This window comes from Tiliqua scincoides, chromosome 3 (assembly GCF_035046505.1).
Source record: "Tiliqua scincoides isolate rTilSci1 chromosome 3, rTilSci1.hap2, whole genome shotgun sequence".
Taxonomy (NCBI): Eukaryota; Metazoa; Chordata; class Lepidosauria; order Squamata; family Scincidae; genus Tiliqua; species Tiliqua scincoides.
Genome location: NC_089823.1, coordinates 36,719,375 through 36,746,794, shown reverse-complemented (window position 1 = coordinate 36,746,794; position 27,420 = coordinate 36,719,375). Strand labels below are relative to the sequence as shown.

General features: G+C 43.2%; 2 protein-coding genes across 4 annotated transcripts in view; one reads left to right on the top strand and one right to left on the bottom strand.

The window, feature by feature from the left end:
• The window catches only part of RPL24 (ribosomal protein L24), a 276,024-nt gene that overhangs the window by 248,410 nt on the left and 194 nt on the right, over positions 1–27,420 (top strand). For 2 of the 3 annotated variants that reach the window (XM_066619765.1, XM_066619766.1), the window contains exons 2-5: positions 21,111–21,186; positions 22,689–22,799; positions 24,329–24,465; positions 25,169–25,232. In XM_066619765.1, the coding sequence (XP_066475862.1) occupies positions 21,111–21,186; positions 22,689–22,799; positions 24,329–24,465; positions 25,169–25,232 (388 nt within the window). Of the gene's footprint in view, positions 1–20,893; positions 20,985–21,110; positions 21,187–22,688; positions 22,800–24,328; positions 24,466–25,168; positions 25,233–27,420 lie in introns of those variants that run through there. The other variant, XM_066619764.1, reaches the window with a different exon arrangement.
• Positions 525–20,804, bottom strand: CEP97 (centrosomal protein 97). Its single transcript, XM_066619761.1, has 11 exons — positions 20,720–20,804; positions 19,075–19,217; positions 16,954–17,112; positions 12,766–12,867; positions 11,667–11,780; positions 9,344–9,510; positions 7,685–7,849; positions 7,287–7,417; positions 4,071–4,845; positions 3,315–3,390; positions 525–1,809 (listed from the first exon to the last, which is right to left on the bottom strand). The coding sequence occupies exons 1-11, from the start codon at positions 20,784–20,786 to the stop codon at positions 1,117–1,119; spliced, it is 2,592 nt and encodes an 863-aa protein (XP_066475858.1). The 5' UTR covers positions 20,787–20,804; the 3' UTR covers positions 525–1,116.

The window sequence follows — 27,420 nt, the reverse complement described above, 5'->3', positions numbered from 1 at the left end:
GTGCACTTTCCAGTCGTCGTCCCCCAATATGTTCACTGAATGCATGAGAAGGGAAGGAAGATTGAGGCTTTAATCAAGGGAAATATTCTGAGCATACAATCACATGCATCAAGGCAATTCCTGAAACATACTCAGTCAAATTCTATCCCTGCCTCAGTACCAGAATAGCTAGAGCACTATCTTACAAAAGGCAAATGGTTGCCATCATATAATTCTGGCTTCCTTGCCTTTCAAAAGCCTCTCATCTATCTACCCGCCTATATTACAGTAATTTGCCACAAAAAAACTGGCTGTAGTGAGAAGGGAATAAATCTGTCTCTTGACCTTTGGAATGTAGTGGAAGATCCTAAAGGAAGTCCCATCACCTTTTCTCATTACACTTTAACCCTTGTAGGGTCCCAGCCAGCACTGCTATGCAACACAGAAACTTGCATTCAGTCCTGGAAAATTGAGCTAACAGTCAAACAATTTTAACAATGATTATGATCAAAGGACTGAGTTGTAAGAAGTTTCTTCAAACATGGTTGCTGACATATTTTGTATATTGATCAGTGAAATATTTTGTCTTTTCTTAAAACATGATGATCTATACATATAAGCAAGGCTGACAAAGAAAGTATGCAAGCTATGGCTTAGTGCCCAAGTTTAAACAAAAAAAAAGTGTGCTTAAAACAGTTGATACACACTGAATGCCTTATTTCCCTCGTATTACAAGTTTTTTAAAAAAATATTTTAATTTCACACAGAATTCTAAATATGAAGATATAACAAGAATGTAAGCTTTCTCTCCTGGGGAAAACACAAGTGCTTAGTTCACCTAAGATCATAGGAAAAGTAGTTAGAAACTACAAAATTATATATCATACAAACCTATTCAATCACATAAAAAATTAAAGCATATCATGTCCATCATAGTGTACCTTCCTTGTTGCACTTTAACACAGTGTCAGTCAAAGGTTAGAATATTAGCAAAATTGTTATACGCTAAGCTGTTCCAACACCATAGGAGCAGGAGTCTAGAAGAGCCACCAAGAAAAAATACAAATTTTGCATAAATAACAAAAAAGTGTTAAGTGGCTTTTCTAATTGTTTCCCTATCCAAAAGGATTCTGTCTGCTACACAGTTATGCTAACAGAAAGTGTCTGGATGGAAGAATCACAGTCACTCTGTTTTCCTTCTACATCCAGACTGTACCTTTCTTGTGCCTGACCAATTTCGTCTTGCACATCTTGAGAACTCAACACCACACTGCATGAGACATCTTGGCTTTCTGAGGAAATGGCTGTCTGTGGCCTACTACTTTCTGTTTCATTGCTGCAATTTATCTTGCTATCAGAGTCATCTAGCTGCTCAACTGATTTTAAATACTGCTGGAGAAGACTACTGTCTTGCTCACTGTTGAAGCTTTCTCTTCTACATTTCTCATGGTCCAGTGGGACATCATCAGCTTCTGAAGGGCATTCTGGAGGAGAATATTCACATGGTTTGACAGTTTCTGAAGAATTCCCTAACACACTCTCATCTGCCAAATCTTCATGAGAGACCTGTGATTCGTTAAGGCCGTTTTGGTCAGGCACACAGGAATGGAAGCCCGAGTCAGGAAATCCTGTTAAATATTTCTCATGGCAAGCCTCAGCAGCTGAGATGAACCAGGTAGAACTATTAACAGGTGAAGTTATTTGATTTGGTCCAGATGAGTCCACAGGGAACTTAGAGGGATTCAATGTGCTTGAAATAGGAATACTAGGTTGCCAAACTGTATTGAGATGCAGATTTACTGACAGTTGCCACTCCTGGATGGTTCTAACCTGTAAACAGCACAAAAAGGAAGTCTTTGTAATAAGCTGAGAAGAAAGCAGAGTACAATTCTCACATGATGATACAAATTTAAATTATATATGTTGCAGTACTATAGCTTTGGTAGATGAAGTAGAGAGAGACAAAAGTCTCAGCACCAAATACTGATACCTGAAAAAGTACAGGTCAGAAAGTGCCAGTGTATCAAGTGCCTGTTACTTTTAAGTCAACAATGATACAATGAAAAAAATGATACAATGAAAAAAAAAGTGTTTCATGAAGGGCTACACACATCTAGCAGAATAGTCAAGCTTTAACACAATGATTCTGTTTCTCAAAACTGCTGCTGAAACGATGGGCTACACATACCTTGATAAAAGAATTCTGGCATTCATTCTGGCACCTTGTAGTATGCAAAGAGTACCGAAGAAACAGAAAATACTAAATAAATCACCTTTTACTAAGGCCTTTTGCTTCAGGCGAGAGAGAGAGAGAGAGAGAGAGAGAGAGAGAGAGAGAGAGAGGTGGGCCCACAATATCCATGGATACAGGACCCACAAATCCCACATGGACCATCCACAGGGTGTTCAGAAGGTGGGGAAGGCCAATGCGGCCTCCCTGTCCCTCAGAATGCCTTCTAAGGCCTCTGAAAGCCTTAGAAGGTTACTTCTGATTTTTATAAAAACTGGAAGTCACATTTTAAGGCCTTAAAAGGTCTTCAGAGGACCGAGGAGGGCTTCTCCTGCTTTTCACAAAAAACAGAAGTGACCTTCTAAGGCTTCCACATGTGGCCACCCCAGCCCTTAGAGGGGAGCATAGCTCCCCTTTCTCCAGAGGGTTACAGGGCCCTGAAACCCGCAGATTTCTTTTCTTTATCTGTGGGTTTCGTTATCCATAGGGGGTACAGCATTGTGTGTGTGTGTGTGTGTGTGTGTGTGTGTGTGTGTGTGTGTGTGTGTGTGTGTGTGTGTGTGTGCGCGCGCGCGCGCGCGCGCGCGTGCATATTCCTTAGGAAATTTGTCCTGTGTGGCATATTCCTTAGTCCAGTGGTTCTCACACATTTAGCACCGGGACCCACTTTTTAGAAATGAGAATCTATCAGGACCCACCAGAAGTGATGTCATGACCAGAAATGACATCATCAAGCAGGAAAATTTTTAACAATTCTAGGTTGCAAACCTCTCCACACTTACCCAGGAGTAAGTCCCATTGACTATCATTGTTAAAAGAATATACATAGTAGCTTGTTCAAATTACAGGCCTGTAACATTTCCCCAAATGCAGTCACATACCATGGGAGCATCAAGTCTGATAAATTAAAAATAAAATATTGAAATGAATTAATCGTGGCCTGACATTGGCTCGCGAACCACCTAGTGGGTCCCGACCCACAGTTTGAGAAACACTGCCTTAGTCAAATCAACTATACAACATATCACACATTATTTCAACATAACCACCACAGCCTTGGTTTTTATGGCTATGTAGCCAGAAAAATGATTCACAGAATATTTACCTGGTCCCAAAGGAATCTGACAGCCTCCTCTTGCACAAGTCTTTGAAGTGTCTCTTCATCTTTTTCTCTTCTAAACCTAAAAAATGGGATAAAAATCCAGAACATATGCAGAGATTTTTAAACCCTTAAAATTATGACAAATTACAGTGTCATCCATTAAGCATGTTTGCTGCAAAGCCTCTGCTTATTGTTATACTTATGGATGGACTCAGCCCTGGATTTGCAAGCAAGGACTTGTGAGTGAAAATTATCTTCCAGCATTAGCACGTACTGGTCTTGTGTACTACTTTGCTAGCAATAATGAAACAAAGGCTTTCCTTTTTATGTGCTGCAGGTGAACATAATTGTTTTGAAAGAGAAATGATGTATTCCGTTTTCTTCACGTTTCCTGTAGCTGGTAAGGCTTAGACACAGAATTAGAGCAATATAAGGAGAGTTAACTCCATTATCAACTAAAGAGGATGCAATAACTGCATCTTGCCACGCTCCTTGTGCACTGTTAGCAACTAGATAAGTTTATTTCTGTGCTCAAAACTGTAGTAGGGTCATTTCTATAGATTGGATATGTGGAGTGCTGCTCTGTCCTTAGAAACTCTTTCTGGGAACAGAAGGGGCAGTGGTTACACAAGGCCCCCTTGCACAAAAGCAACTTTTATTCCTTGCCCAAAGGAGTTTGAGAACAAAGCAATGATCTGCAGAAGATAAAGATACAGCCCTCTGTTACTAGTTTCATCTTAAAAATGACTGCCAACTTACTTTTCCACTTCTTTGGTTAAATGCATAATATGTTCCTGCATCCTGCTGAGGCGAATTTCATAGCGCACTTCCTTAGCTCTGGGATGGTGGTTCCTTGTGTAAAATCCTCTCCAACAGGCTTGAAGCTTGGTAGCTGCTTTGTTCATCTCTTCAAGTGCATCTTCCTTTTGGATTGAAGTAACATTTGTATTAGCAGATACATCTATACTTTCGGCAGGGGCAATGGCTTGGGTTGAGTTTTCTTCATAAGAATACAATTCCTTTAAGTGATTGCACTGATCATGGTCTTCAGAAGATGCCCAATAATGGTTAATACCAGAAGCTGGAGTAATACCATCTACTGATAAATGAGAAATGGGTAATATTCCTTCCTCTTGCACTTCCTTTTGATTTTCCACCAGCTCTGTTGATTTGGTGGAACACTCTCCAATATCCATAACTGTTTTTTCCTGCTTTTCATCATCTTGTTTATTAACTTCTTTCACAAATTCAGCACAACCAACACCTTTAACATTAATACTGATTCCATGAAGCCTCAGTTCTGCAGCAGTAGGAGACACTGGTGAGAGCCCTGAAGCAACAGGCATAAAAGTAGACTCTGACGACAGAAGACTGTTGTTCAACTTGTCTTCATCGGTTTGTATGTCTTCTAAATAAAGATCCTGACAAGTATTCCTTTCCGCTCGCACAGAGGCTGGAAAAAGGTTCTTAACAGAATATGTATGGTCATCGTTGGATTTTGGCCCCACCCAAGTATTCTTTTTGATAACAGGTTCTGGGAAAGTAGAATGAGACAGAACTAAACTCCATTGCCTTGCATAACTTTTCATATTTTGCCAAGCATTTACTAAGCAATAACTAATTAATCAACATAATACAATCCTTCCCCACTCACCCCTCCCATGCACAGGGACTTCTGAGAGCACTACAGAACTCACTTCCTTTCCTGTTGGTCCTTAGCCAGGTGTATTTAATTTCTGGCTACTGTCTTCATATACTGCAATGCTCTTGCCATTACCTTCAACGAGAGGCCAGCCCATTCACTGAGCAAGTTGCAGTTTGACCAGCAGAGATACCACAGAGAGATGCAACATTTTCAAGCACAGAAGACCCTAGGATCCTTGTAATACCCAGGCCTGCTATAAATTCCCTACGCAAGTGCTTCGCTTAGGCGCTCAGTATATTTAATGTATGTTTCTCATCAGTTTGTGTATCTTCCAAATAAAAGGTCCTGACAATTACTGTTTTTGAGGAGATTACTGAAAAAAGACAGGACAATGCTGTTACTGCTGGGGAGTTGCTGCTAGTCAGTGCTGAGAACACTGAGCTAGATGAGTAAATGCCATGGATGGTACATTAGCCCACTGTGATGAATTTGCTAAGCACTTTGCAGATAAAAATCACTCAAATCCACTATAATTTGGTCTCCTCATTGACAGAGTCGATTGATGTCTCTGGAACATCTGTGGGTTCCAATGTTCTCGATTCCTTTCAACTTGAACAGCCTGAGGATGTGGACAGAGTCCTTTGGAGTGTATGGCTATCTGCATGCCCACTGGATCCTTGCCAAGCATGGTTTATTAGATCAACTGGGGTGGGGGGTGGGCATCACTCACGGAAAGGGGGTTTGCCTGTGCCACTGAAAACAGCAATGGTGCATCCATTCCTTTAAAAAATCCTCCCTTGACTCCATAGTGCTTGATAACTTTTGGCCTGTGTCAAACCTCCCCTTTCTGGGCAAGGAGGTTGAGCTGGTGGTGGCAGCCCATCTCCAGAGGGTTCTGGATGAAATTGATTGTCTGGATCTCTATCAATCTGGCTTCAGGCTGTGCTATGGGATGCAGACAGCCTTGATCACCCTACTTGATGACCTGTACTGGGGACTGGACAGGAAGCGTACATCCCAGTAGGTCCTGTTGGACCTCTCAGTGGCATTCAGTACCATTGACTGTGGAGTCTTTGTGGGACAGTTGGCTGATTTGGGGATTGGAGGCACTGCTCTGAGATGGTTCCACCCCTTCTTGGCTGTCAGGTCCCAGATGGTGGTGCTGTGGGATACTTGTTCAGCACCCTGGTCAGTGACCTGTGGGGTGCTACAGAGCTCTCTTGTTCCCCATGGTGTTTAATATAAAGGGTATGTACGGCAACCTCCTCAAACACACAGTGAGTGCAGAGAAGGGGAGAAATAGAATTTCTGTCAGTAGGGTAGCTAGCAAATGCAACACACCTATGGGCCATTTCCCATCTACTTCACCCTGAGATCTACATGTTCATATGAAAGGACCCTATGCACACCCAGCCCATAGGGCTCCTCCATCCAATCAAGAACTCTGCATCAGCATTTCCAGTCCTGCAGAAGAGCCCTGTGTGTATATACCAATATATACTTAGGATCCTTTCACTCCAACACAAGATGTGACAATCAGGGGTTTGGCTGGCAGGTGCACCAGTCGCAAGGAAATGCTACTGAGTGCAATCCAACCCCTGTCAAATGTTAACTGAGCACAAAGGAGAGTGTTGTGTGCATACTTCTGTCACTGGATTGATTTTAATGTCTGCACAAAGAAAGACAACCACAACAGAGCTTGCCCTAGATAGCCTGAAATCTAACACTAACACACACAAGTTACAGAAACCACAAGCATTATTTTCCTCATCTTTTCAAATAGATCCAACTTTAATAAAACTCACAGCTAAGAAAAAAGAAATCATAGGCTGTTTTCCCATTCATAGTGCAACCCAAAAACTACTCATCAGGAGATACCATATCTATAAAGGGCCATTCAAGAAAAGTAGGAGTGGCTTAGCTCACTTTGCAGATTTTCTGGCTGTGGGAACAGACAGGAAATCCATCTCTCTGCAAATGCTCCTATTTCTTAAAAAGGAGGAGAACCACAGCTCACAAAAGTGTTCCACTTTTCCATACAAAGTCAAGTCTAGTTGCACTAACACTGCAATCCTGTTTCCTAGACATGCTCTGCTGATTTCTCATTTCACTCTCTGCTATCAATAACGCCATTCAGCCTGAACTCCCTTTCCCATTGTCAATTTTTTCCTACATCCTACTTAGCCATACCATATTACCAAACTCCCTCTCCCCTAGTTCCTATTCCTTCCATTTTGGCTCCAGCCAACAGAAGTATAGGTGATTAGTATAGTGGACAACATTTCCATTACAGGTAGATACAAAAATACATCAATAGATGCAAACCTTACCACTGTCTGTCATTTGTGGCCCATGGGCAGGGCTGTTTGGCTCACTGGTAACAGGTACCACTTTATTCAGAGTCGGGGATACAGGTGACTCATCAGTTTGGCTTTGGTACATCAGTTGCCTTTGGTGCAACCTGAACACATAAGTTAGACTGAAATGTTAAACATACCTTTAAAATCACTGAAGCAGAGGAGCAACAAAAAGTAGCAACTTTTTTGTAATAGCAAAATTAGCAAACATGAATAAGGGCCCAATAAAAAAAGTCAATTTGCAATCAAGGAGATAGGGTGATAAGGCCTGGTCTGAAGCTGCCATAATTGGCTTATACTTTTCGGTATACCTACCACAGATTCTTTATATTAAAAGTACTGAATGGCAGCTAAAGACAAATTGTTCTCACCTTTGCTTATGCAGTATTTTCTCAAGTTTGGCATCCTCTGCAGTTTGGAGCCCAAACATAGTCGTAAGAGGACAAACGCCAGCTAAATACTGTACTAGCTGAATATGCTGGCCTGGTCGAAATGATCTTCCTTTTCCCTGACTATAAAGCCACTCTGCTTTCAAACTAAAGGAAAGAAATGAACAGACAACTTGGTAAGAAATATTCTTCAATGTTTCAGAAGTTCTTTTCTGCTCAAAATACAATGCCAAACTAAAATCACCACTAAAAATACAGAAAAAATACAACATAAATCAGCAGCAAACTCCTTGATGAAGGAATACAACAAACTGGGAAACACCAGTGGCTATAAAGACCATGAACTCCTCTGTAACATCCACCAGAGCTTCAACCAGGTTACTAAAATTCCACGGAACTTGAGGTTCCCTCCAAGCTAGATTCCCATGAGACTAGTCAAGGAATCTGCTAGGCAGTGGAATGAGTAGAATACCAGCAGAATCCATCATTTTTGTCCATCTCCACTACCCACTCTCAATCCTTCAGTTCCACCACAGGATACTGGATAGTATGTCTACAGACAACACTGACACCCTACTCCTTGAACTTCTTCCTTTGGCTGTTGGAAAAGTGAAAATCTGACTGGGCAAATATAGGATTCCCAATGTTGTCCAACCAGGTCACTGTATGATATTGTCAGGAGAGTACATTTCTTACAGATAAAATTATGGATCAAGAATGTTTTGAATAATTGCCAACCTGACATTTAAACGAACTAATGGATGGGACAATGAATGTAACATTCTATGTTCTTTTGGTTTGAGGTGAGACCTGATTGGGGAGGGGGGTGATAACAGTGTAACTCCCAATGCCATACCTCTGTTCTCTATCACAACAGAAATGTTGAGTGATGCCCTGCCCTACTCAGCCCATTTCTATTCCAATATCAAGCCAGATTTCACATACAACCAAACATCAAAAATTCCATGGCCAAAAAAGTATGCAGATACAGTCACACAGTGTTGTCTAATGAGTCTGAGGGCACATGATACAGCCATCTTACTCTAGTTCTGGTTTGTGTCTGGATGGGTGATTATCTGGGAACTACATGGATGTCACCATGAGTTCCATAATGGAAGAAATGTGAGATATGAAAAATCTACACCAGTAGTTCCCAAAGTCCTACTCGGACTTTGGGACCACAGGTGAGTACTTGTGGTCGCAGGGCCTGGGGCAGGGGGCGTGTCCCGACAGTGCAGCAGCTATCACCCAGGGGCTTTCCCCCTTACCTGAGGGGTCCTGCTGGCCTTTAAGAGGACCACAGCCCCCTCCACAGGCCTCCCCGCTGTTGAAAAAAATCACTCAATTTGGGAATCTGAGCACACTTCCAGTTTTCATGCAAAAACCAGAAGTGTACTCCTACTCCCAAACAGCGATATTCAGCATTGAGGAAATTCATGGAGGGGGTTGTGGGCCTCCTGGAACCTCCCCAACCAAGGCCAAGGTAAGTGCGAAAGGCCCTGGTTTCCCATGGCACTGTGCTCACTGCGGCACTGTTGGGACAGTAAGTGTATGGATGAATTGGGCAAGTTGTAATGAACACAAACACTACACTGCTTCAGTTTAGCCAAATTAAGTACACCATGATCTTGATTTTCTTACCTCTCTTTCTGAGAAATCACATAGCCATCAAGGACTTTAAGACTGAGGCACCAACTGACAATATATGGCCTATAATCAAAACCTGGGATGGAAGGTGTGGCCATCACACATGGATTATTCATAATTGACAACTGCTCCAGCTTTGGGAGGGAAGCCAAGAAAGAAACCTAAAAACAAACAAAAATTAGCTTTGTTGATCAACTAAAACTAGTTGGAGGCCCATGAACTAACAATACTACAACTTCAGTCATGTTTCACCAAAGAATTCAGTCACAATACATTACTTGAAAGGAAACAAATATTTTACTTGGTACGTTTCTTTCCATGCACAGACTAGCTTTTCACTGTGCGTGTCTCCTAAGTAGGCCAGAGGTTCTCAAACTGGGTAGTCACAATACCCTAGCCCAGTGTTATTCAAACTGTGAGGCGTGGCTCTTTAGGGCAGCGCCAGGAACTCAAAGGGGAGGCTCCGGATGTCCTCTCACAGTGATACAGTCACACCCCTGGGCAGAATAGGAGCCGTCTGCACTTTTTTTTTGAAGCAGAAGGAGTTGCTCAGCAGTGAGAGTGGCTGCTGCCGCCCCGCCCTCTTCTCCCTCCACTCCAAGGCTGCCACCTTCTGTGTTGCTGCATGTTGTTGCAGTCCTTAACCCTCGCTGATCTTTGTCTGGTTGGTTCCTAGTTCCCAGCCTGGGATCACTTCTTATCAAAGTGAAATCTCTCTTTTCAATCCCCTCCCTCTTCCACTTCCCCTTTCGATCTCCAAACCTTCCCGCTTTCCTCCCCCTCCCCAAATAAAATGCTTCCTATTTTACCAGTCATCAGGACTCTTAAAGTTGCTTCCATGCAGTTGGTGAAGGGGGAGGGGAGAGACAAGCACACACTTTACTTGGCCAGGAGCAGAAAAAGGGTACTGTTTTTAAAGCGATTTATTAATCTTGTTGTTTGACTGAAGGAGAAAGGCTGTATTTTTAGTGATAAATCTTACTATTTGAAGGGAATACTTATCAGCCATTGATGAAGTGATTGCCAGTTCAAACCTATCCAAGGAAAATGGGAGAAATGACTAGTTGGATTGGGGTCCACAGGGGTGTGTGTGTGTGTAATGTTGGTCAGACTGGTTGTTCACAAAGTTCATTTGATAAAACAATTCTATTGGTATGCTTACAAAGTTTTAAAAAATGAGTCCTCCTGGACCAGACAAAATCTATCTACTCCAGCATTCTGTCTCCAACAGTGATCAGCAGCTGATCATTTATAAAGCATGTATATTGCTATGTATTAATAATATATTTTTAAGATCTGCATTTAATTAATGATATGATTAATATAATTAATATTAATACAGTTAATATATATTTAATATTATATTATAATAAATATAATATTATAATAATATATTTAATATAGTTAATATTTTTGGCCACTTCCTGTTTAATGATGTCACTTCCAGCCCACAGGAACATGATAGGGAATCATGGCCAACAGCCACAGGGGTCAAGGGAGCCACAGGCCGGAAAAGTTTGAGTACCACTGCCCTAGCCTGAGAAGCTCTGACCCTGCACCCTTAAGGGGCAGGGTAACCTTGACAGCAGCACTGGCCCTGGGGACATTGGGCTGATTTTAGACTTACCAAGGCCTGCAGGAAGCCTTGGGAGAAGCCTACAAGGCACTCGGCAAGCCTCCCCACACCTTAGAATTGTTGAAAAATGCTCATGCAAACTACTTACAGTCTGATGATGAAGATCGGAAGTGGGTCGCATTAGCATTTTGCAACAATTCTAAGGTGCGAGAAGGCTTGCCAAGGGTCCCGCAGGTTTTCCCCACCCTCCAGAGGGCATCTGAGGGCCTTGGTAAATCTAGAATTAGCCACTATTGCAGGAGTGCCAGTGCGGTTGCAGGAGCACCAGCTCAACCCCCTCCTCTCACCTGACAGGACTTACAATGATCTAGATTCTCCAGGAGAGTTTGGGAACTGCTGAGGTAGGCAATTCAGGTAACATGAGTTTTAGGAGTGAGACTGCACTCTAAAGGCCTTTCTATGTTAAAAGTTACTACAAAACAAAAATCTGTTGCAGACTCCTCTGTGGACTAACTGTATAATGCTTTCTACCATACATACATTTGATAACCAAAATTTACTCTGTGCTATCAGTCAAGTGTTGCTTCCCATCATGTTTACAGATACAAAGAGAAAGCAAAAAATTCCAATAAAGAGTAGCACAGGAAACCAGTATTTACTTGCAAAATTCTATTGTTACCTCTCTCAAAAACAGTACTGAAGGAGAAAAATAATTTGGCTGTTAAGAAATGCTGTCCTTACCTCATTCAAGTCTCTGATTTCATTTTCTGCCAATGAAAGAATAGCTAGACCTTGAGGTAAGCAAGTAGGAGCTGTACGCAATGATGTGATAATATTTCCATGCAGCAACAGAGTCTAGAGAAGGAAAATGCAATAAATTATTATTATTAATAGTATTTATATACTGCTTTTCAATTAAAAGTTTACAAAGTGGTTTACAGAGAAAATCAAATAACTAATGGCTCGCTGTCCCAAAAGGGCTCACAGTCTAAAAAGATGCAAAAAGAACACCAGCAGACAGCCACTAGAAAAGCCACTGCTAGGGTTAGGAGGGCCGGTTACTCTCCCCCTGCTAAATAAAACAGGAGCATCCATGGGAAAAAGTGCTTCTTATCCAGTTAGCAGAGGTATTCATACATAAAACACCTGCGTGTGAATTACTTAAAAAAATTAATACTAACTTTATTATTAAATGAAACTTTTGGTAAATTACTGCTGTAGAATATTGAAATGACTATATTTAACATTTTCTTCATCTTTTAAAACTTCATGTTCAAAGAAATATCTTTTCAGTTTAACAGAAATGAAATCTTTCAAATGCAATACTGAACTTCTCAGTTATAAATACAATAAAAGATGTGATAGCTGGTACTTAGTTAAGGGCAAACTTGGTTAACCAGAAACTTCGCTGGCCACCTCAGGTCAGAGAAAATGCCAGTTAAATTAGCATGCTGCTTAACACTGGTTAATCAAGCCCCGAGCCTCCTCCCTCATTTACCTGAAGGGACTTCCTCTTAAAGGTTGCTGTGCCCTTCTTCATGAATGGAGGAATTTTTCAGGAATGGAGACACTTGACTTTCTCCCTCGTCAGGAAGAAAGTGGAAAGTCTCCATTACTAGAGGACCCTCATGAAGGATAAAGAGATGGCAGAGTGGCACTTCAGAGGGAGCTGTCAGAGGGAGGAGGGCCTTGAAAGCCTTGTAAAAATTGGAATATTTGGGTAATTGGCAACCCCCATTCCCCATGCATGCTAGTTAACTCAGCTTGTACTGTACTTTAATTATGGATAATTTGCTCAGCAAGTTGTCCAATCCAATCCACACCCACCAACAACATTTACCTTTAGAGACAAAAGCTTGGAGATATCTCCTATTTGGGATATATTGTTGTCTGACAAATCAAGATGCTGAAGAGATGTACAGCTATTCATCTGATCTATAATCTACAGGAAGAGAAAACGTTTTGTAGAAATATTAGAAGTGGTATATGAAGAAACTCAGTCATGACTATGGACTGTACTCTAACCTTACCACACACCGAATGAAATGTATATTGTATTGGCAACCTTCAGTCTCGAAAGACTATGGTATCGCGCTCTGAAAGGTGGTTCTGGCACAGCGTCTAGTGTGGCTGAAAAGGCCAATCCGGGAGCGACAATCCCTTCCACACCAGGAGCAAGTGCAGTCTGTCCCTGGTCTGTCTCCCTGGCTATGGGCCTTCCTTCTTTGCCTCAGACTGCTGGCAAAGTGTCTCTTCAAACTGGGAAAGGCCATGCTGCACAGCCTGCCTCCAAGTGGACCGCTCAGAGGCCAGGGTTTCCCACTTGTTGAGGTCCATCCCTAAGGCCTTCAGATCCCTCTTGCAGATGTTCTTGTATCGCAGCTGTGGTCTACCTGTAGGGCGCTTTCCTTGCACGAGTTCACCATGGAGGAGATCCTTTGGGATCCAGCCATCATCCATTCTCACGACATGACCGAGCCAATGCAGGCGTCTCTGTTCCAGCAGTGCATACATGCTAGGGATTCCAGCACGTTCCAGGACTGTGCTGTTTGGAACTTTGTCCTGCCAGGTGATGCCGAGAATGCGTCGGAGGCAGCGCATGTGGAAAACGTTCAGTTTCCTCTCCTGTTGTGAGCGGAGAGTCCATGACTCGCTGCAGTACAGAAGTGTGCTCAGGACGCAAGCTCTGTAGACCTGGATCTTGGTATGTTCTGTCAGCTTCTTGTTGGACCAGACTCTCTTTGTGAGTCTGGAAAACGTAGTAGCTGCTTTACCGATGCGTTTGTTTAGCTCAGTATCGAGAGAAAGAGTGTCGGAGATCGTTGAGCCAAGGCACACAAAGTCATGGACAACCTCCAGTTCATGCGCAGAGATTGTAATGCAGGGAGGTGAGTCCACATCCTGAACCATGACCTGTGTTTTCTTCAGGCTGATCGTCAGTCCAAAATCTTGGCAGGCCTTGCTAAAACGATCCATGAGCTGCTGGAGATCTTTGGCAGAGTGGGTAGTGACAGCTGCATCGTCGGCAAAGAGGAAGTCACGAAGACATTTCAGCTGGACTTTGGACTTTGCTCTCAGTCTGGAGAGGTTGAAGAGCTTTCCATCTGATCTGGTCCGGAGATAGATGCCTTCTGTTGCAGTTCCAAAGGCCTGCTTCAGCAGGACAGCGAAGAAAATCCCAAACAAGGTTGGTGCAAGAACACAGCCCTGCTTCACACCGCTTCGGATGTCAAAGGGGTCTGATGTGGAGCCATCGAAGACAACAGTGCCCTTCATGTCCTTGTGGAAGGATCTGATGATGCTGAGGAGCCTGGGTGGACATCCGATCTTGGGGAGAAGAGGCCGTCCCTGCTGACCAGGTCGAAAGCCTTCGTGAGATCTATGAAGGCTATAAAGAGTGGCTGTCGTTGTTCCCTGCATTTCTCCTGCAGTTGTCTAAGGGAGAATACCATATCAGTGGTGGACCTGTTGGCTCGGAATCCGCACTGTGATTCTGGATAAATGCTCTCTGCAAGTACGTGGAGCCTCTTTAGTGCAACTCGGGCAAACAACTTTCCTACAACACTAAGGAGAGAGATGCCACGGTAGTTGTTGCAGTCACTCCTGTCACCTTTGTTCTTGTACAGCGTGATGATGTTTGCATCCCTCATGTCTTGAGGTACTTCACTTTCTCTCCAGCAGAGACAGAGGATTTCATGCAGCTCAGTAGCGATGATCTCTTTGCAGCACTTTAGGACTTCAGCAGGGATGCTGTTTTTTCCAGGTGCCTTGCCAAAGGCAAGGGAGTCCAGGGCCACATGAAGTTCTTCTAGGGTTGGTTCACTGTCAAGCCCCTCCAGCACAGGCAGGCACTCAATGTTGTTCAGCGCTTCTTCGGTGACTACGTTTTCTCTGGAATATAGCTCAGAGTAGTGCTGCACCCAGCGTTCCATCTGCTGCACCCGATCCTGGATGACCTCGCCTGTGGCAGACTTCAGAGGGGCAATTTTCTTCTGTGTTGGACCTAAGGCCTGCTTGATACCATCATACATATCCTTGATGTTGCCTGTGTCAGCTGCTACCTGTATCTGGGAGCAGAGCTGAAGCCAGTAGTCGTTAGCACATCTCCTGGTAGTCTGCTGGACTTTGCTGCGAGCAGCTCAGAGGACCTGCAGGTTGCGCTCACTGGGACAGGCCTTGTGTGCTGCTTGAGCTCTCCTCTTTTCCTCAATGACTGGTGTCAACTCCTCAGAGTGGGCTTCAAACAAGTCTGCTGTCTTGTTGGTCTTCTTGCCAAATATGGACAAGGCGGTGTTGTAAACGGCATTCTTGAAATGTTCCCATCTGTTGGATGCGTTTGCATCGACCAGGCCTGGAAGAGATTCCTCAAGTGCTCGTGCAAATTCCTCCACTTTTCTCTGATCCCGGGTCTTGCTGGTATCAATGCGAGGTCTTCCTTCCTTTTTTGTGTGATACAGTCGCTTTGTTTGCAGTTTCACTCTGCTGCACACCAGGGAGTGGTCAGTGTCACAGGCAGCACCGTGATAACTGCGTGTGATCTTGATGCTGGGAAGGCTGGAGTGTCTGGTGAGAATCAGGTCGAGCTGGTGCCAGTGCTTTGATCAGTGATGTGTGAGTGAAACGGAAGGTGCGGGGGGGATGGGAATTGTGGGTACTTGGAAATTGGAAGAGTGATGTGTGAGTGAAACGGAAAGTGCGGGAGGGAAGGGCATTGTGGGTACTTGGAAATTGGAAGAGTGATGTGTGAGTGAAACGGAAGGTGCGGGAGGGAAGGGCATTGTGGGTACTTGGAAATTGGAAGAGTGATGTGTGAGTGAAACGAAAGGTGCGGGAGGGAATGAAATGGCAGCAATGAATATTTCTATACCACTTTTCAATACACAAAAATTCAACCAAAAAAGTTCACAAAGATGTTTATAGAACAAAATAAATATACAGTTGCCTGTCTAAAAGGGCTCGTGATCCAAAAAGAATGAAGAACACCAGCAAACATTCACTGGAAAAGATGCTAGGCTGGAGTGAGTGGGCACAACACATAAGAGGGTCACCATTTTTGCTTACAGATGACCCAAACACTCAAGACCAGACCCCTGCACCAGACCAGATGTAATTCACCATGTCATCTACAACCAAGTTGTACAAACCATTCCAGTGTATTATTTTCTTGTGCATACACCTAGAGCAGTGGTTCTCAAACTTTTTAGCAATGGGAACCACTTTTGAATGAAAATCTGTCAGGACCCACTAGAAGTGATGTCATTAACCTGACATCAAGCAAGAAATTTTTTAATACCCCCATACAATAAAACCAAATCAATCTTAAGTATATAAATTAAAAGTTTACACTAAGTTTAAAAATTTATTTAAAATAAAAAATAACCGTCCTAACCACCTGCAAGCAGTTGCTGATCTGTTTTAAAAAAAATCCCCCAACATCCCAAAGGCTGCTTTGGAGTAAGCCCTATTGACTATCATTGTTAAAATATATATATAGTAGCATGCTAAAATTACGTATCTGTAATCTTTCCTCAAAAGCAGTCACATACCATAGTAGCAACAAATCTAATATTAAAAATAAAACACACGTTGAAATGAACGGGGACCTACCTGAAATCGACTCACAGCACATCTAGTGGGTCCAGTTTGAGAAACACAGTTTGAGAAACACTGACCTAGAGAATACCTTCAGAAGTTACTCTACACATGACAATGTTATGGCAGAACAGAACCATGAGATTCTGATGACAAACCATATGATACACAAGAGAAATACATTATATGGAATGTAGCATGGTCGTGGATATGCACATTTCTAGCTCCCCAAACACTAGTAAACAAAACCAAGATTTTTACCACTACTTAAGGTTAAAAAATTTATCACTGTTACACCATTTCCAAACATTTGCCTTCAGTATTCCCTACATTTTCCCCTCCTCTTAAATACGAGCAGATTATATTTAACAATAGAGTTTGTTTGGCTATTATCCAGTTAGAGTTAAATGGTGAAAATAAATTTTAGAAAGTTTACCTTTAAGTTGTTTCCTGCTAGGTTCAACCATTCCAAATGCACTAGATCCTTCAGTCCTTCTACATAACCAATACTGTTGTGAGGCAAGTTTAATACGCGAAGCTGGGTCAATTTTGCTACACCCATCATCCGCACCAACCGATTGTTGGCTACTGACAACTGGAAGGTGACAAGGCAACAAAGTTCTCACTTGGCAGTGCACAAACAATAACGCCACACAATTTTGTTTTCACCTGACTTCTTAGGGTCCCCCCCTAAGAAGATCCCCCCCTTTCTTAGGGTAAAATGAAGATCTTTTCCATAGAACTCAATTAAGAACTTTTGGGAATGAATCCATAGTAAAAACATACAGGACGGAAAGGGAGGGAAAAAACTGCATAGAGAAAATGTAACTGCCTGAACCACCACTTAGCAAAACAGCAGGTTACCACAAAAACTGTAGTCTTGCCACACAGGGGACTTCACAAAATGATTTGTCACATGAATTTTGAAGAAGGACGTCACTTTATAACTTTTCTATCTCCTAAACAGTACTGTGAATCAGCATTGACTGGACCTTAAGTTTGGTAGGGGTCCTAAGTAGTGTAACAAGTAGTAATATAACATATGATAGCTTTTCCCACTGGAAATGCAGCACTATGAAGGATGCTTTAAAAAATAATCCTAGGATACTTAATCCATTTTTGCCCAGCCCACAGGTGTACATATTTGGTCCCTGTTGCATATATGCAACATTGGGCAGAAATGGCTTAAAGCAGGGGTGCCCAAACCCCGGCCCGCGGGCCACTGCGGGTCCCCATCCGGCCACCAGGGGGTCCCCCCACCTCCAATGGGCACCCGGCCCTCACCCCAGTCCGTGCTGGCCCGCCGGGCGAGCTCCGCGTCTTGCTCTCCCTCGCTGCCACTGAGCTCAGTGGCAGCGAAGGAAAGACAAGCCCAGCTGGCATGCAGGGCCTTTTATAGTGGGAAAGTAACGTGAGACTTGCAGGTCTCGTGTTACTTCCCACTATAAAAGACCCTGCGCGCTTGCCTGCTAGTCTCTTTTTCCTTACCCATGGGCTGGGCTGGGCTGGAAGCAGCTCTGCTTGGCTCCCTTCCCCTCCCCGCTCCCCCCCTGCAGCCTGAGCCAGGGGGGGAGAGAGAGAGAGAGAGATCATGAGGGAGAGGAGCCCAGCCCAGCTCGCAGTATGTCTCCCTCCGGAGGGAGGGAGGGAGGGCTGGTTGGCTGGCCAGCCTGTCAGTCGGCCGGCCAGGCAGGCAGGCAGGCAACAGCACCAGCACATGGGCAGGCAGGTAGGCAGGCAGCTGGGCAAGCAGGCAGGCAGCCCAAGCGAGGGAAGGAGGGAGGGCGAGGGGGCAGGTGAGCAGGCACGTATGTGAAAGTGTGAAAGATCCCGCCCTCCATTTGTGTGTGTGTGTTTGTGTGTGAATTGGATCATAAAGTGGCATGAAGATCCCCCCCCTTCTTAGGGTGAATGTGAGCATAAACTGGCATGAAGATCCCCCCTTCTTAGGGTGAATGTGAGCATAAACTGGCATGAAGATCCCCCCCTTCTTAGGGTGAATGTGAGCATAAACTGGCATGAAGATCCCCCCCTTCTTAGGGTGAATGTGAGCATAAACTGGCATGAAGATCCCCCCCCTTCTTAGGGTGAATGTGATCATAAACTGGATTGAATTCATTCATTCATTTTCTGTCTCTAATATATTCATTTATGTAAATTTATTCAAGTTTGAAATGTAAATTAATTCTTTTTTTCCACCCCCCACACAGTGTCAGAGAGATGTTGTGGCCCTCCTGCCAAAACCTTTGAGCACCCCTGGCTTAAAGCAAAACACCCTGAGTGGGCTAATACTTGGTCTAAGATGCTAATATAGCGGAATTGGATGCCCTGGGGCATTGTAATGCACAGTTCCGGAACAGCTGGTCTAACATGACCAGACAGTTCTCCAACATAAAGTTTGCTGAAACTCTATAGAACAAAAACACTTCAAAATGTTTGGGTTGTAGTATTTACCTCCCCTCAATTTTTAAAAACTGTTTTTCAAGTCTTTATCTCTAAAGGAAGAACCATCTTAGAAGCACAGCATTGTTTGTGCCCTACAGCACATACAACTGACCTGCAACAAGTCCTTGAAGCTCTCCAGGTGCTCCAGTTTAATTAACTGGTTTTTATCCAGAATCAAAGTATGTGCATCTGCATTGCAGGACAAAGTTGGCCCCAGTTTTTGCAAACCCTGATTTGACCAATTAATTACCGAACCTAAGAGGAAAATATGAGACAGAGAATTCAAGAGTTAAAAAGAATGATCACTGCAAATTCAGAAGGAAAAGTATGCTGACAGGGGATTCACAGGGTTGTTTTTTTTTAGTATTCAGGAAAAGGTTTAAGTGTGTTTCATTCACAATGTTTTATGAATAATGACATAATACTCCACTCTTGAATAACTGCATACACAATAATGAATTGAATCACCCAATTCATTATTGTGTATATTTGTATTTAAATGCAAGCTGATAAGGAAAAACATTCTTCTGTCAGAATATCCAAGGCGACCATTCTAGCATTAAAAGTAAAAGACTTATCCGGTCCCAACCAGAGGCCTAGGTAATTGACGCAGTTCCAATAATAGCAGCTCTTTGCAGCTCAGCGAGTGTACTTGCTGGTGCCCTCAGTTGTTGCAAATAGTTGTCAAAATTTGCAGAGATGGTTCCTAGTGCGCCTATGATTATTGGCAGCACTTTGGTGTGTTTCATCCACAATCAGGTGGTTTCTAGACACAGTTTGTGGTACTTGTCTATTTTCTCATGTTCCTTTTCTACTACCCTATGGTCACCATGGCAATGTTGATGAATGTCACAAGTCGGGAATTGTGGTCAATTAATGTGATATCGGGCGTGTTGGCCTCAACGTGTCAACCTGTTTGGATTCTAAAGTCCCATAAAATTTTGATCTTCTCGTTTTCCAGGACTTTATATATATAGTCTTTATATATATATATATAAGCAATATTTTATATTACTTTGTTCACCGCTTTGTGAACTTTTTGTTGAAAAGCGGTATATAAATACTGTTAATAATAATAATATAGTTCTAAATTTAATAATAAGGAATATAGTGCTTAAATCAAATACAAACAAAACAAACAATGTATGAAATCAAAACAATGTATGTTTTTAACTTTTGTTTTGTCATGTCCTACATTTTGGGGTGCCTCGTCCTGCTTTGTGGTTATGGCACCTGGCACCTGGGCGGGTCTCAGGAGTACCACCAGGCATCAGCTCAAGTATCCCCAGTGGTACCCGCACCACTGGGGGAGAAACAGTGCAATGAACCAAGCCAGTCACCTGCACTTCTATGGCCAGCTACACCTGCCCTGACCACCAGACACCCACATTTGTGTCTGCACAATAAGGGGGACAGCCCAGAGGGGAGAAAGACTTGTAGGCCACGAGGGCTGCCCATTAGCACAAGCAGCCTCCAGCTCTCCCTTCACCTCCTCCCCATGGGAACACTTGACGCCCCCTTCCCCCAAAACAAAGGAGAAGCAGCAGCCACCCGCAAGGCCCTCTGGGATTGGTAGTCCCATTCCAACAGAAGCCGAAAGCATCCACGTTGGAAGAGTGCAAGCAAAACACTACAAGTCCCAGAAAGCACTGCGCGTCACAACACCAACGGTCAGGAGACAAGTCCCTACATGACCCCCACCAACTGGCCCCGGTTTCCCTCAGCGGCCCCCACGCTCTTGAGACTCCCCTGAGTACCTTCGCCATCGCCCAGGGCTGTCTTGTCCCTCTCAGTTCTCGCCGCTGGCGCCCCCGACGCCGCCATACCTCCCGCTTGCTCACGACGCTAGGCAACCGGGCGGGCGCTGAACTCTGATTGGACGGTTGGCAGTACGCGCTGCATCCGGTCACGTGGTATTCCCACAGTGCTCCGCGGGACTACAGAACCTGGTTTCCCATGATCCTCTCTTTCTTTTCGCTGCTGGAGTGCCCGTGTGGGAGCTCCCGCTGTCGCCATCATGAAGTAAGGGCCGGGGGGGCGATCGAATCCGCAGCCATCCTCCGGCTGGGGAGGGGCGGGGGAGCGTCTCCTTCCCCACTAATGTCTCCCCTTCCTTTCTCTTCCCGTCCGCTCCTTTCTCCGATGCAGGGTCGAGCTGTGCAGCTTCAGCGGGTACAAGATATACCCGGGCCACGGCCGCCGCTACGCCCGCACGGATGGCAAGGTGGGTGCAAAGCGCTTGACGCGCAGTGCTAGGCCTCTGCTGAGGCTCTGCTGGTGGGCGGCTCACAGCCAAAGCCCAGTCATGCCTACTCGGAAGTAAGTCTCGTTATAGTTTCCTGGCTTGCTCCCAGGAAAGTGTGGATGGAATTGTAGCCGTGAAGCACAATCCTATGCATGTCTACTCAGAAGTAAGGCCCATTATAGTCAATGGGGCTTGCTCCCAGGTAAATGTGAATAGTATTGTAGCCCTAGACTGCACTGGGCCTTTTCTGTTTTGGGGCCCAATCCTGTCCAAGTGTGGAAACCTGAAGGCTTCTTTATAGTTGGTAGACATCTTACAGCCCAATCCTATGCATGCCTATTCAGAGGTATCATTTTAGTCAACAGGGCTTACTCCCAGGTAAGTGTGGATAGGCTGTAAAGAAGCCTTCGGTTCTTAGGCTGCAGTCCTATCCCACAGGTACCTAGGATTAAGCCCCACTGAATATAATGGGACTTACTTCTGAGTAGCATGCATAGGATTGAGCTATAAAATGTTTACCAGCTGTAAAGAAGCCTTTGGGTCTTAGGCTGCAATCCTATCCACACTTACCTAGGAGCAAGCCCCATTGAGTATAATCAGACTTCTGAGTAGTCATGCATGGAATTGGGCTGTAAGACTTCTACCAGCTGTAAAGGCCTTCAGGTCTTAGGATGCAATCCTATCCACACTTACCTGGGAGTAAGCCCCATTGACTACAATGAGACTTACTTCTGAGTAGACATGCATGGGATTGGGCTCTTAGCTCACGCAGCTGACATTACAGCGGGGTTGGGCAATAATTGTTTTAAGAAGTTTTAATCTGATATTTGTGCTCCTAAAGTGAAATAGGACTCAACCCCAAAACAGGCAATGCTCTTGATTCTTTCACTTCAGGTTGTGGTCAGAAAGTCTGAGGAAAGGGTATATAATTACTGAACATGCAGGACATAGCATATAATACAGTCAATTAAAATATAGATCAGAATATACAGGCAATAATTGTGTATCTAACAAGGCTAGAGACTTAAAAAGAAAACTTTTGGGAATGGGAGTCCTGGAATATCTCTGGAAACGAACTAAGCCCCTTGTAACTACAGCCTTGTGTCTCACTTTGGACCTATTTTGGGAGGACAGAATGTTCCTAGAAATACTGGGACATGAGTTGATTTTAATACTGTTTAAAGCAGATAAAGTTAAAATTATGTTGTGTCAGTGGATTTTAATAGCGCAAATAGTAATTCATATTAATGCTATGTAATTTTAGACATTCAAAGAACACAATATATAGTCTCTTAATAGCGTTAAGACTTAGTGAAGTAATAACTAGGGTGAGATTTCTAGTTCACAGTGTACCTTATCAGTGTACCTTATCAGCTGCCCACTAGAAGGCATTGATAAAAACTCATGCTAGTGCAGGGAATTTATAACTGATTTGTAAATATAGTAAATTAAATATTTGAAAAATCAATTTGATATTCCAGGTTTTTCAGTTTTTGAATGCAAAATGTGAGTCTGCATTCCTTTCCAAAAGAAACCCCCGTCAGATCAACTGGACGGTTCTGTACAGACGGAAGCACAAGAAAGGACAGTCTGTAAGTATGTTACAACCTGTGTTTTCAGTCTCTGAAAGTGAAAAAAAGTAATCTGTGCTTTAAAAGTGTTTGTGCTTGTAGATAGATGCAAACTAGGTCTTTGGTTGGTGCTTAAATGTTTCCTATGTTCCAGCAGATCTGACTGTAGTGCCTTGATGTCATATTGAGCTGGATCAAGCAGTGTTTGTGATACTATGGGCGCAATTCTAACCTGCTTTCTGGCACCTACATAAGGGCAATGCAGCTCCAAGGTAAGGGAACAAACATTCCCTTACTTTGAGGAGGGCTCCATGAGTATCACCCAAGTGCATGATGCACCAGACATCCCATTGGCAAAGCTATGCCAGCGCTGGAAAATTGCTTCGGATTTGGGCCTAAGTTGTCTTTTTCATAATCCCTTTTGCATAATTAAACTCTGACAACTATAATGTTTAAAGTCTCATTAAATTACGGTTATTGCATCATTGTGTTTGGTAAAAGAAGAATCGTAGTTGTGCTGTACAGTTTAAAAAACAGGAAGACAATTACTGTCCTTTGAACGAAGGTATAGTTTGTTTGCATCAAGAAACCAATTAAGCGCCATGTGTTGTCTCCTATAGCAAATACTTTGATTTGGCAGTATTGCTAGTTCAAACAAAAGGCAGAGAACTAGTATTCTATAAAAGTTGTATATAAATGTTAATAATGGATATTTTTTGTTAAATACTTCTAAAATTAAGGCTGTGTTCCTGCACACACTTATCTGGAAGTAAGTTACATTAAATTCAATGAGACGTCTGAGTAGACGCACATAGGATTAATTCTATAAATTGGTGGTGTGACTAGGAGCATATGTGGACTTTGGTGCATCTCCCTCACTGAGATTCAGGCTGGGATCATTCCACATGTAGTCAATGTGTGTCCTGGAAACTTCTTTAACTGCATATTCTACTTAAAAATATATTTAAACGGCACAGTCCATTTGGTACTCTGTCTGGGTAGAAGAAGAGTGAACATTAATCTAGGAAGTTTCTTCCAATGTGAAATAACTGCATTGTATATGCAACTCCAATGTCTCTTCTAGAACAAATGATGGATTTTTATTTATTAACAATAGAAAGTGTTTTGAGGGTATCTTTGAAGACATAAGTGATGGCAGGTATTTGATGCTATCTGTTTTTATTGTGTTAAAGTGCCTAGTAAAATAATAGCAAAGAAATCTTGGTCTGATTATTAAAAAAAGTAGCCTTCTGTGTAGCTCATCTGTTTGGAGTTGAAGACTCTTCAGAGATTTATTATTATTATTATTAACAGAACTTATATACCGCTTTTCAACTAAAAGTTCATAAAGCGGTTTACAGAGAAAAATCAAATAACTAAATGGCTCCCTGTCCCAAAAGGGTTCACAATCTAAAAAGATGCCAAGGAATACCAGCAGACAGCCACTAGAACAGACAGTGCTGGGGTGAGGTGGGCCAGTTAAAGTGCCTCTTGCCCAGTTCATTTTCTCAACATGAATTGACTTAGCGTTCCCCTTTTTTATGATTTAGGAAGAGGTACAAAAGAAACGTACACGCCGTGCTGTCAAGGGCCATAGGGCAATCACAGGTGCCTCTTTGGCTGAAATAATGGCCAAGAGGAACCAGAAGCCTGAAGTACGAAAGGCTCAAAGGGAACAAGCCATTAGGTGAGTGTTGCTGCATTTTCTTTGTGCTTTTTTCTGGATAAAAATTGAGGTTATTTTCTAGTTTTGTATCATGATGATTGCTTGACTCTACTTTTTTATATTGGTTTCAGTAGACTGCCACAAATTTTGGCTGGCCTTGGTGGCCATCCACAGTTTGTCAGTATCCTGCCAACCCCCCAAATGGCATCTCTGATATCATGCTGAGCTATGGAGACTCTTATGAGCCCTCATCCCAAATTCAGAGGCGCTGGAGTTCATCCATGTTGTACTGCATTTCCGAGGCATTTGAAACACAATTCTACATTGAGGAGTCCCAGTCCTCCTTCCCACGGTTGGACCTAGGGACAGAAGATCATCCCTACAGTTCAGTTTGTTTTGTAGATGCTGGAAAGCACAATGTGACTGGAGATACTTTCCCACTTCAGACTCAGGAGGAGGGCTGGGGCTTATACTCACCAGAGATGGGAGGAGTGCTGGTCAAAACCAGCACATTTGTGAATCCCTGGTTTAAATATAAGCTTGAAATGTGAAAAATTAATATTGTGCTTGATAGTCTTATAAGCTACTAATGAGATGTCAAATATAAAAGTTGTATGGTAAATTAAGGTTTGTGTTAATCCTTGATTGTGGTTTCAGTCGAACAGTATAAATAATAGTGCCAACATCTGTTTATCATTAAATCTGTTGTAAATATTATTTATAGAGCTGCCAAGGAAGCAAAGAAGGCTAAGCAGGCAACTAAGAAAACTGTACCATCCACCACAAAGGTAATGTTCTCCAAAGAAAGGCTAGGAAAGATGGGACATTAAGCTGCATGTATATGTACTTTTCCCCCCCATGGTGTTTTTAGTATCTAATTTAAGGAAGCGTAATAGCTTTTACATTTTTCATTTTTTTCTGATCTTTTGAATAGTAATTGTGTCATGTGTAAATGAACATTGTTAAGCTTGTAAATTAGCTCGTTAAGTGCTGTGCACAGTTACTTGGGAGCAAGTCTCTGTGAGGGAGTCCTGAGAGATGCAGGCTGACTCGGGAATAGTGCCTGGTGGCTAGCGTGACCGCACCCCTTCCTGCTTCCTATTTTCCCTTTACTGGACCAGCAACTGAATAGGGAAAAAAACCCTTGGTAGATTGTATTTGCTGCTACCATCCTAGGCTACAGAGACCAGGCAGAGGAAGACCATCTGGGGAATTCTCAGAAGTACACTGAACTCCAGGGATTCTTATTAAAAATCAAACCCACAATAGTACCTACAGGATGAAAATGCATGTTAATCCATTGAATTACGTGTGAACATGGATCAGGCAGACACAGGGTCAAAACATAACTAGTTTATTAAAACTATTTGTTAAACAAAAAACTGAATTAAGCAATATGGGGGAGCAGAGTAATAAAAGTACAAGCAGGCTGGTGGAAAATGCCTGAGCTTGACTGAAAAGGATAAGGAAAAGTGCTCAGGAAAGAGATGCAATAGAGAACATTGCTTCTTGTGAGCTGGGAAGTATATGACTTTGTGTTAATGATGTCATCAGGGTATCTGATAGGAGGCATGGAACACACCTGGTCACTCCATCCCATCCCTATGCTCTAGATCAGGGGTGTCCAAAGTTTTTGGCAGGAGGGCCACATCATCTCTCTGACACCGTGTTGGGGGCCGAATTAATTTACATTTCAAATTTGAATAAATTTACATAAATGAATATATTAAAGATGAACTTAAATGAATGAATGAAGGTCTTGAAGTAGTTCAAGGCCTATAAAAGGCCTTGCACAAAGCAAGGCTGCCCTTTCCTTTCCTGCTGCTACTGCAACACAGACGTGAAACAACAAGCAGTGGAGGGAGCCCTCATCCTACAGCTCACTCGAGAGGCCAAACAGTTGCCCTCACGCTGAGAACAGTTGCATCGGGCCAGTGTGGGCTCCAACAAATCTCTGGAGGGCCAGAGGCTCATTGGAGGCTAGGGGCTCCCTGAGGGCCACACAGAGAGGCCTTGAGGGCCGCAAGCGGCCCCCGGGCCGGGGTTTGGGCAGCCCTGCTCTAGATGGACAGGTCTGGCTGCCCAATTACCAAATACAGTATCAGTCCTAGAAGGGGGCTAGCCATGACAGATAGGAAGAGAACCCTAAATCCACATCCAACACATAGACGTCTTGGAATGGTCTTTTTCAAACCCAAAAAGGCTGCCTGCGAGAGGTTGCTTCATAGTTTTTAGCTGCTGAGCTTCACAGGGGCTTCTAGGAGGCTAAAAGTGTCCAAAAATATAGAAAATGAAAGGAAATAACAGGATTCATCAAGATCTTCCTTTATTTTGTTGTTTTTGTTTCACTCTTAAAACAATTACATAAGGAAGGTTTACACTTAGCTGTCAGAATAAGGATTGGTTCCATTCTGGAGATTTGTTCAGAAGTTAGAATGTAGGTATGTTGGTTCAGCTGGTTCTTGCCAGCCCAGTAGTATCATGCCTGCACAAAAGCATCAATGTGGTCACCTGTAATTTGGATATCTTGAACTCAATGTATGTGCTTACCTAAAAGCAAGTAGCACTAAACTCAGTGAGATATGCTTCTGAGTAGGTATGTACAGAATTGCCCTGTGTGCCTTCAAGTCCAGTGCAGTGTAAAGACAAAAGAAATGGGCAACCCTTGGTAGCATTTCTTTCTTATCACTCAATCCCAGTCAACAAACAAGAGAGCAAAGCCATGCAGGGCCCATGGAATGCTTAAACATCAAGGAAGCAAAGTGAACACAGGGTGATTGCCCACTTGCAAAGAGCAAGAACAGAAAAGAAGCAAAAATGTGGATACTTTTGTTTTTGGTCCATTGAGGAAAACCTGATGTGGCAGCAGACAGAAATTTATCTTTTCCAATTCAACATGATGTACTCGAAATGCGATTGCCCTGTCATCTTGCCTTTTCAGAATCAGTGTGATAATTTGACAATTAACTTGACAAG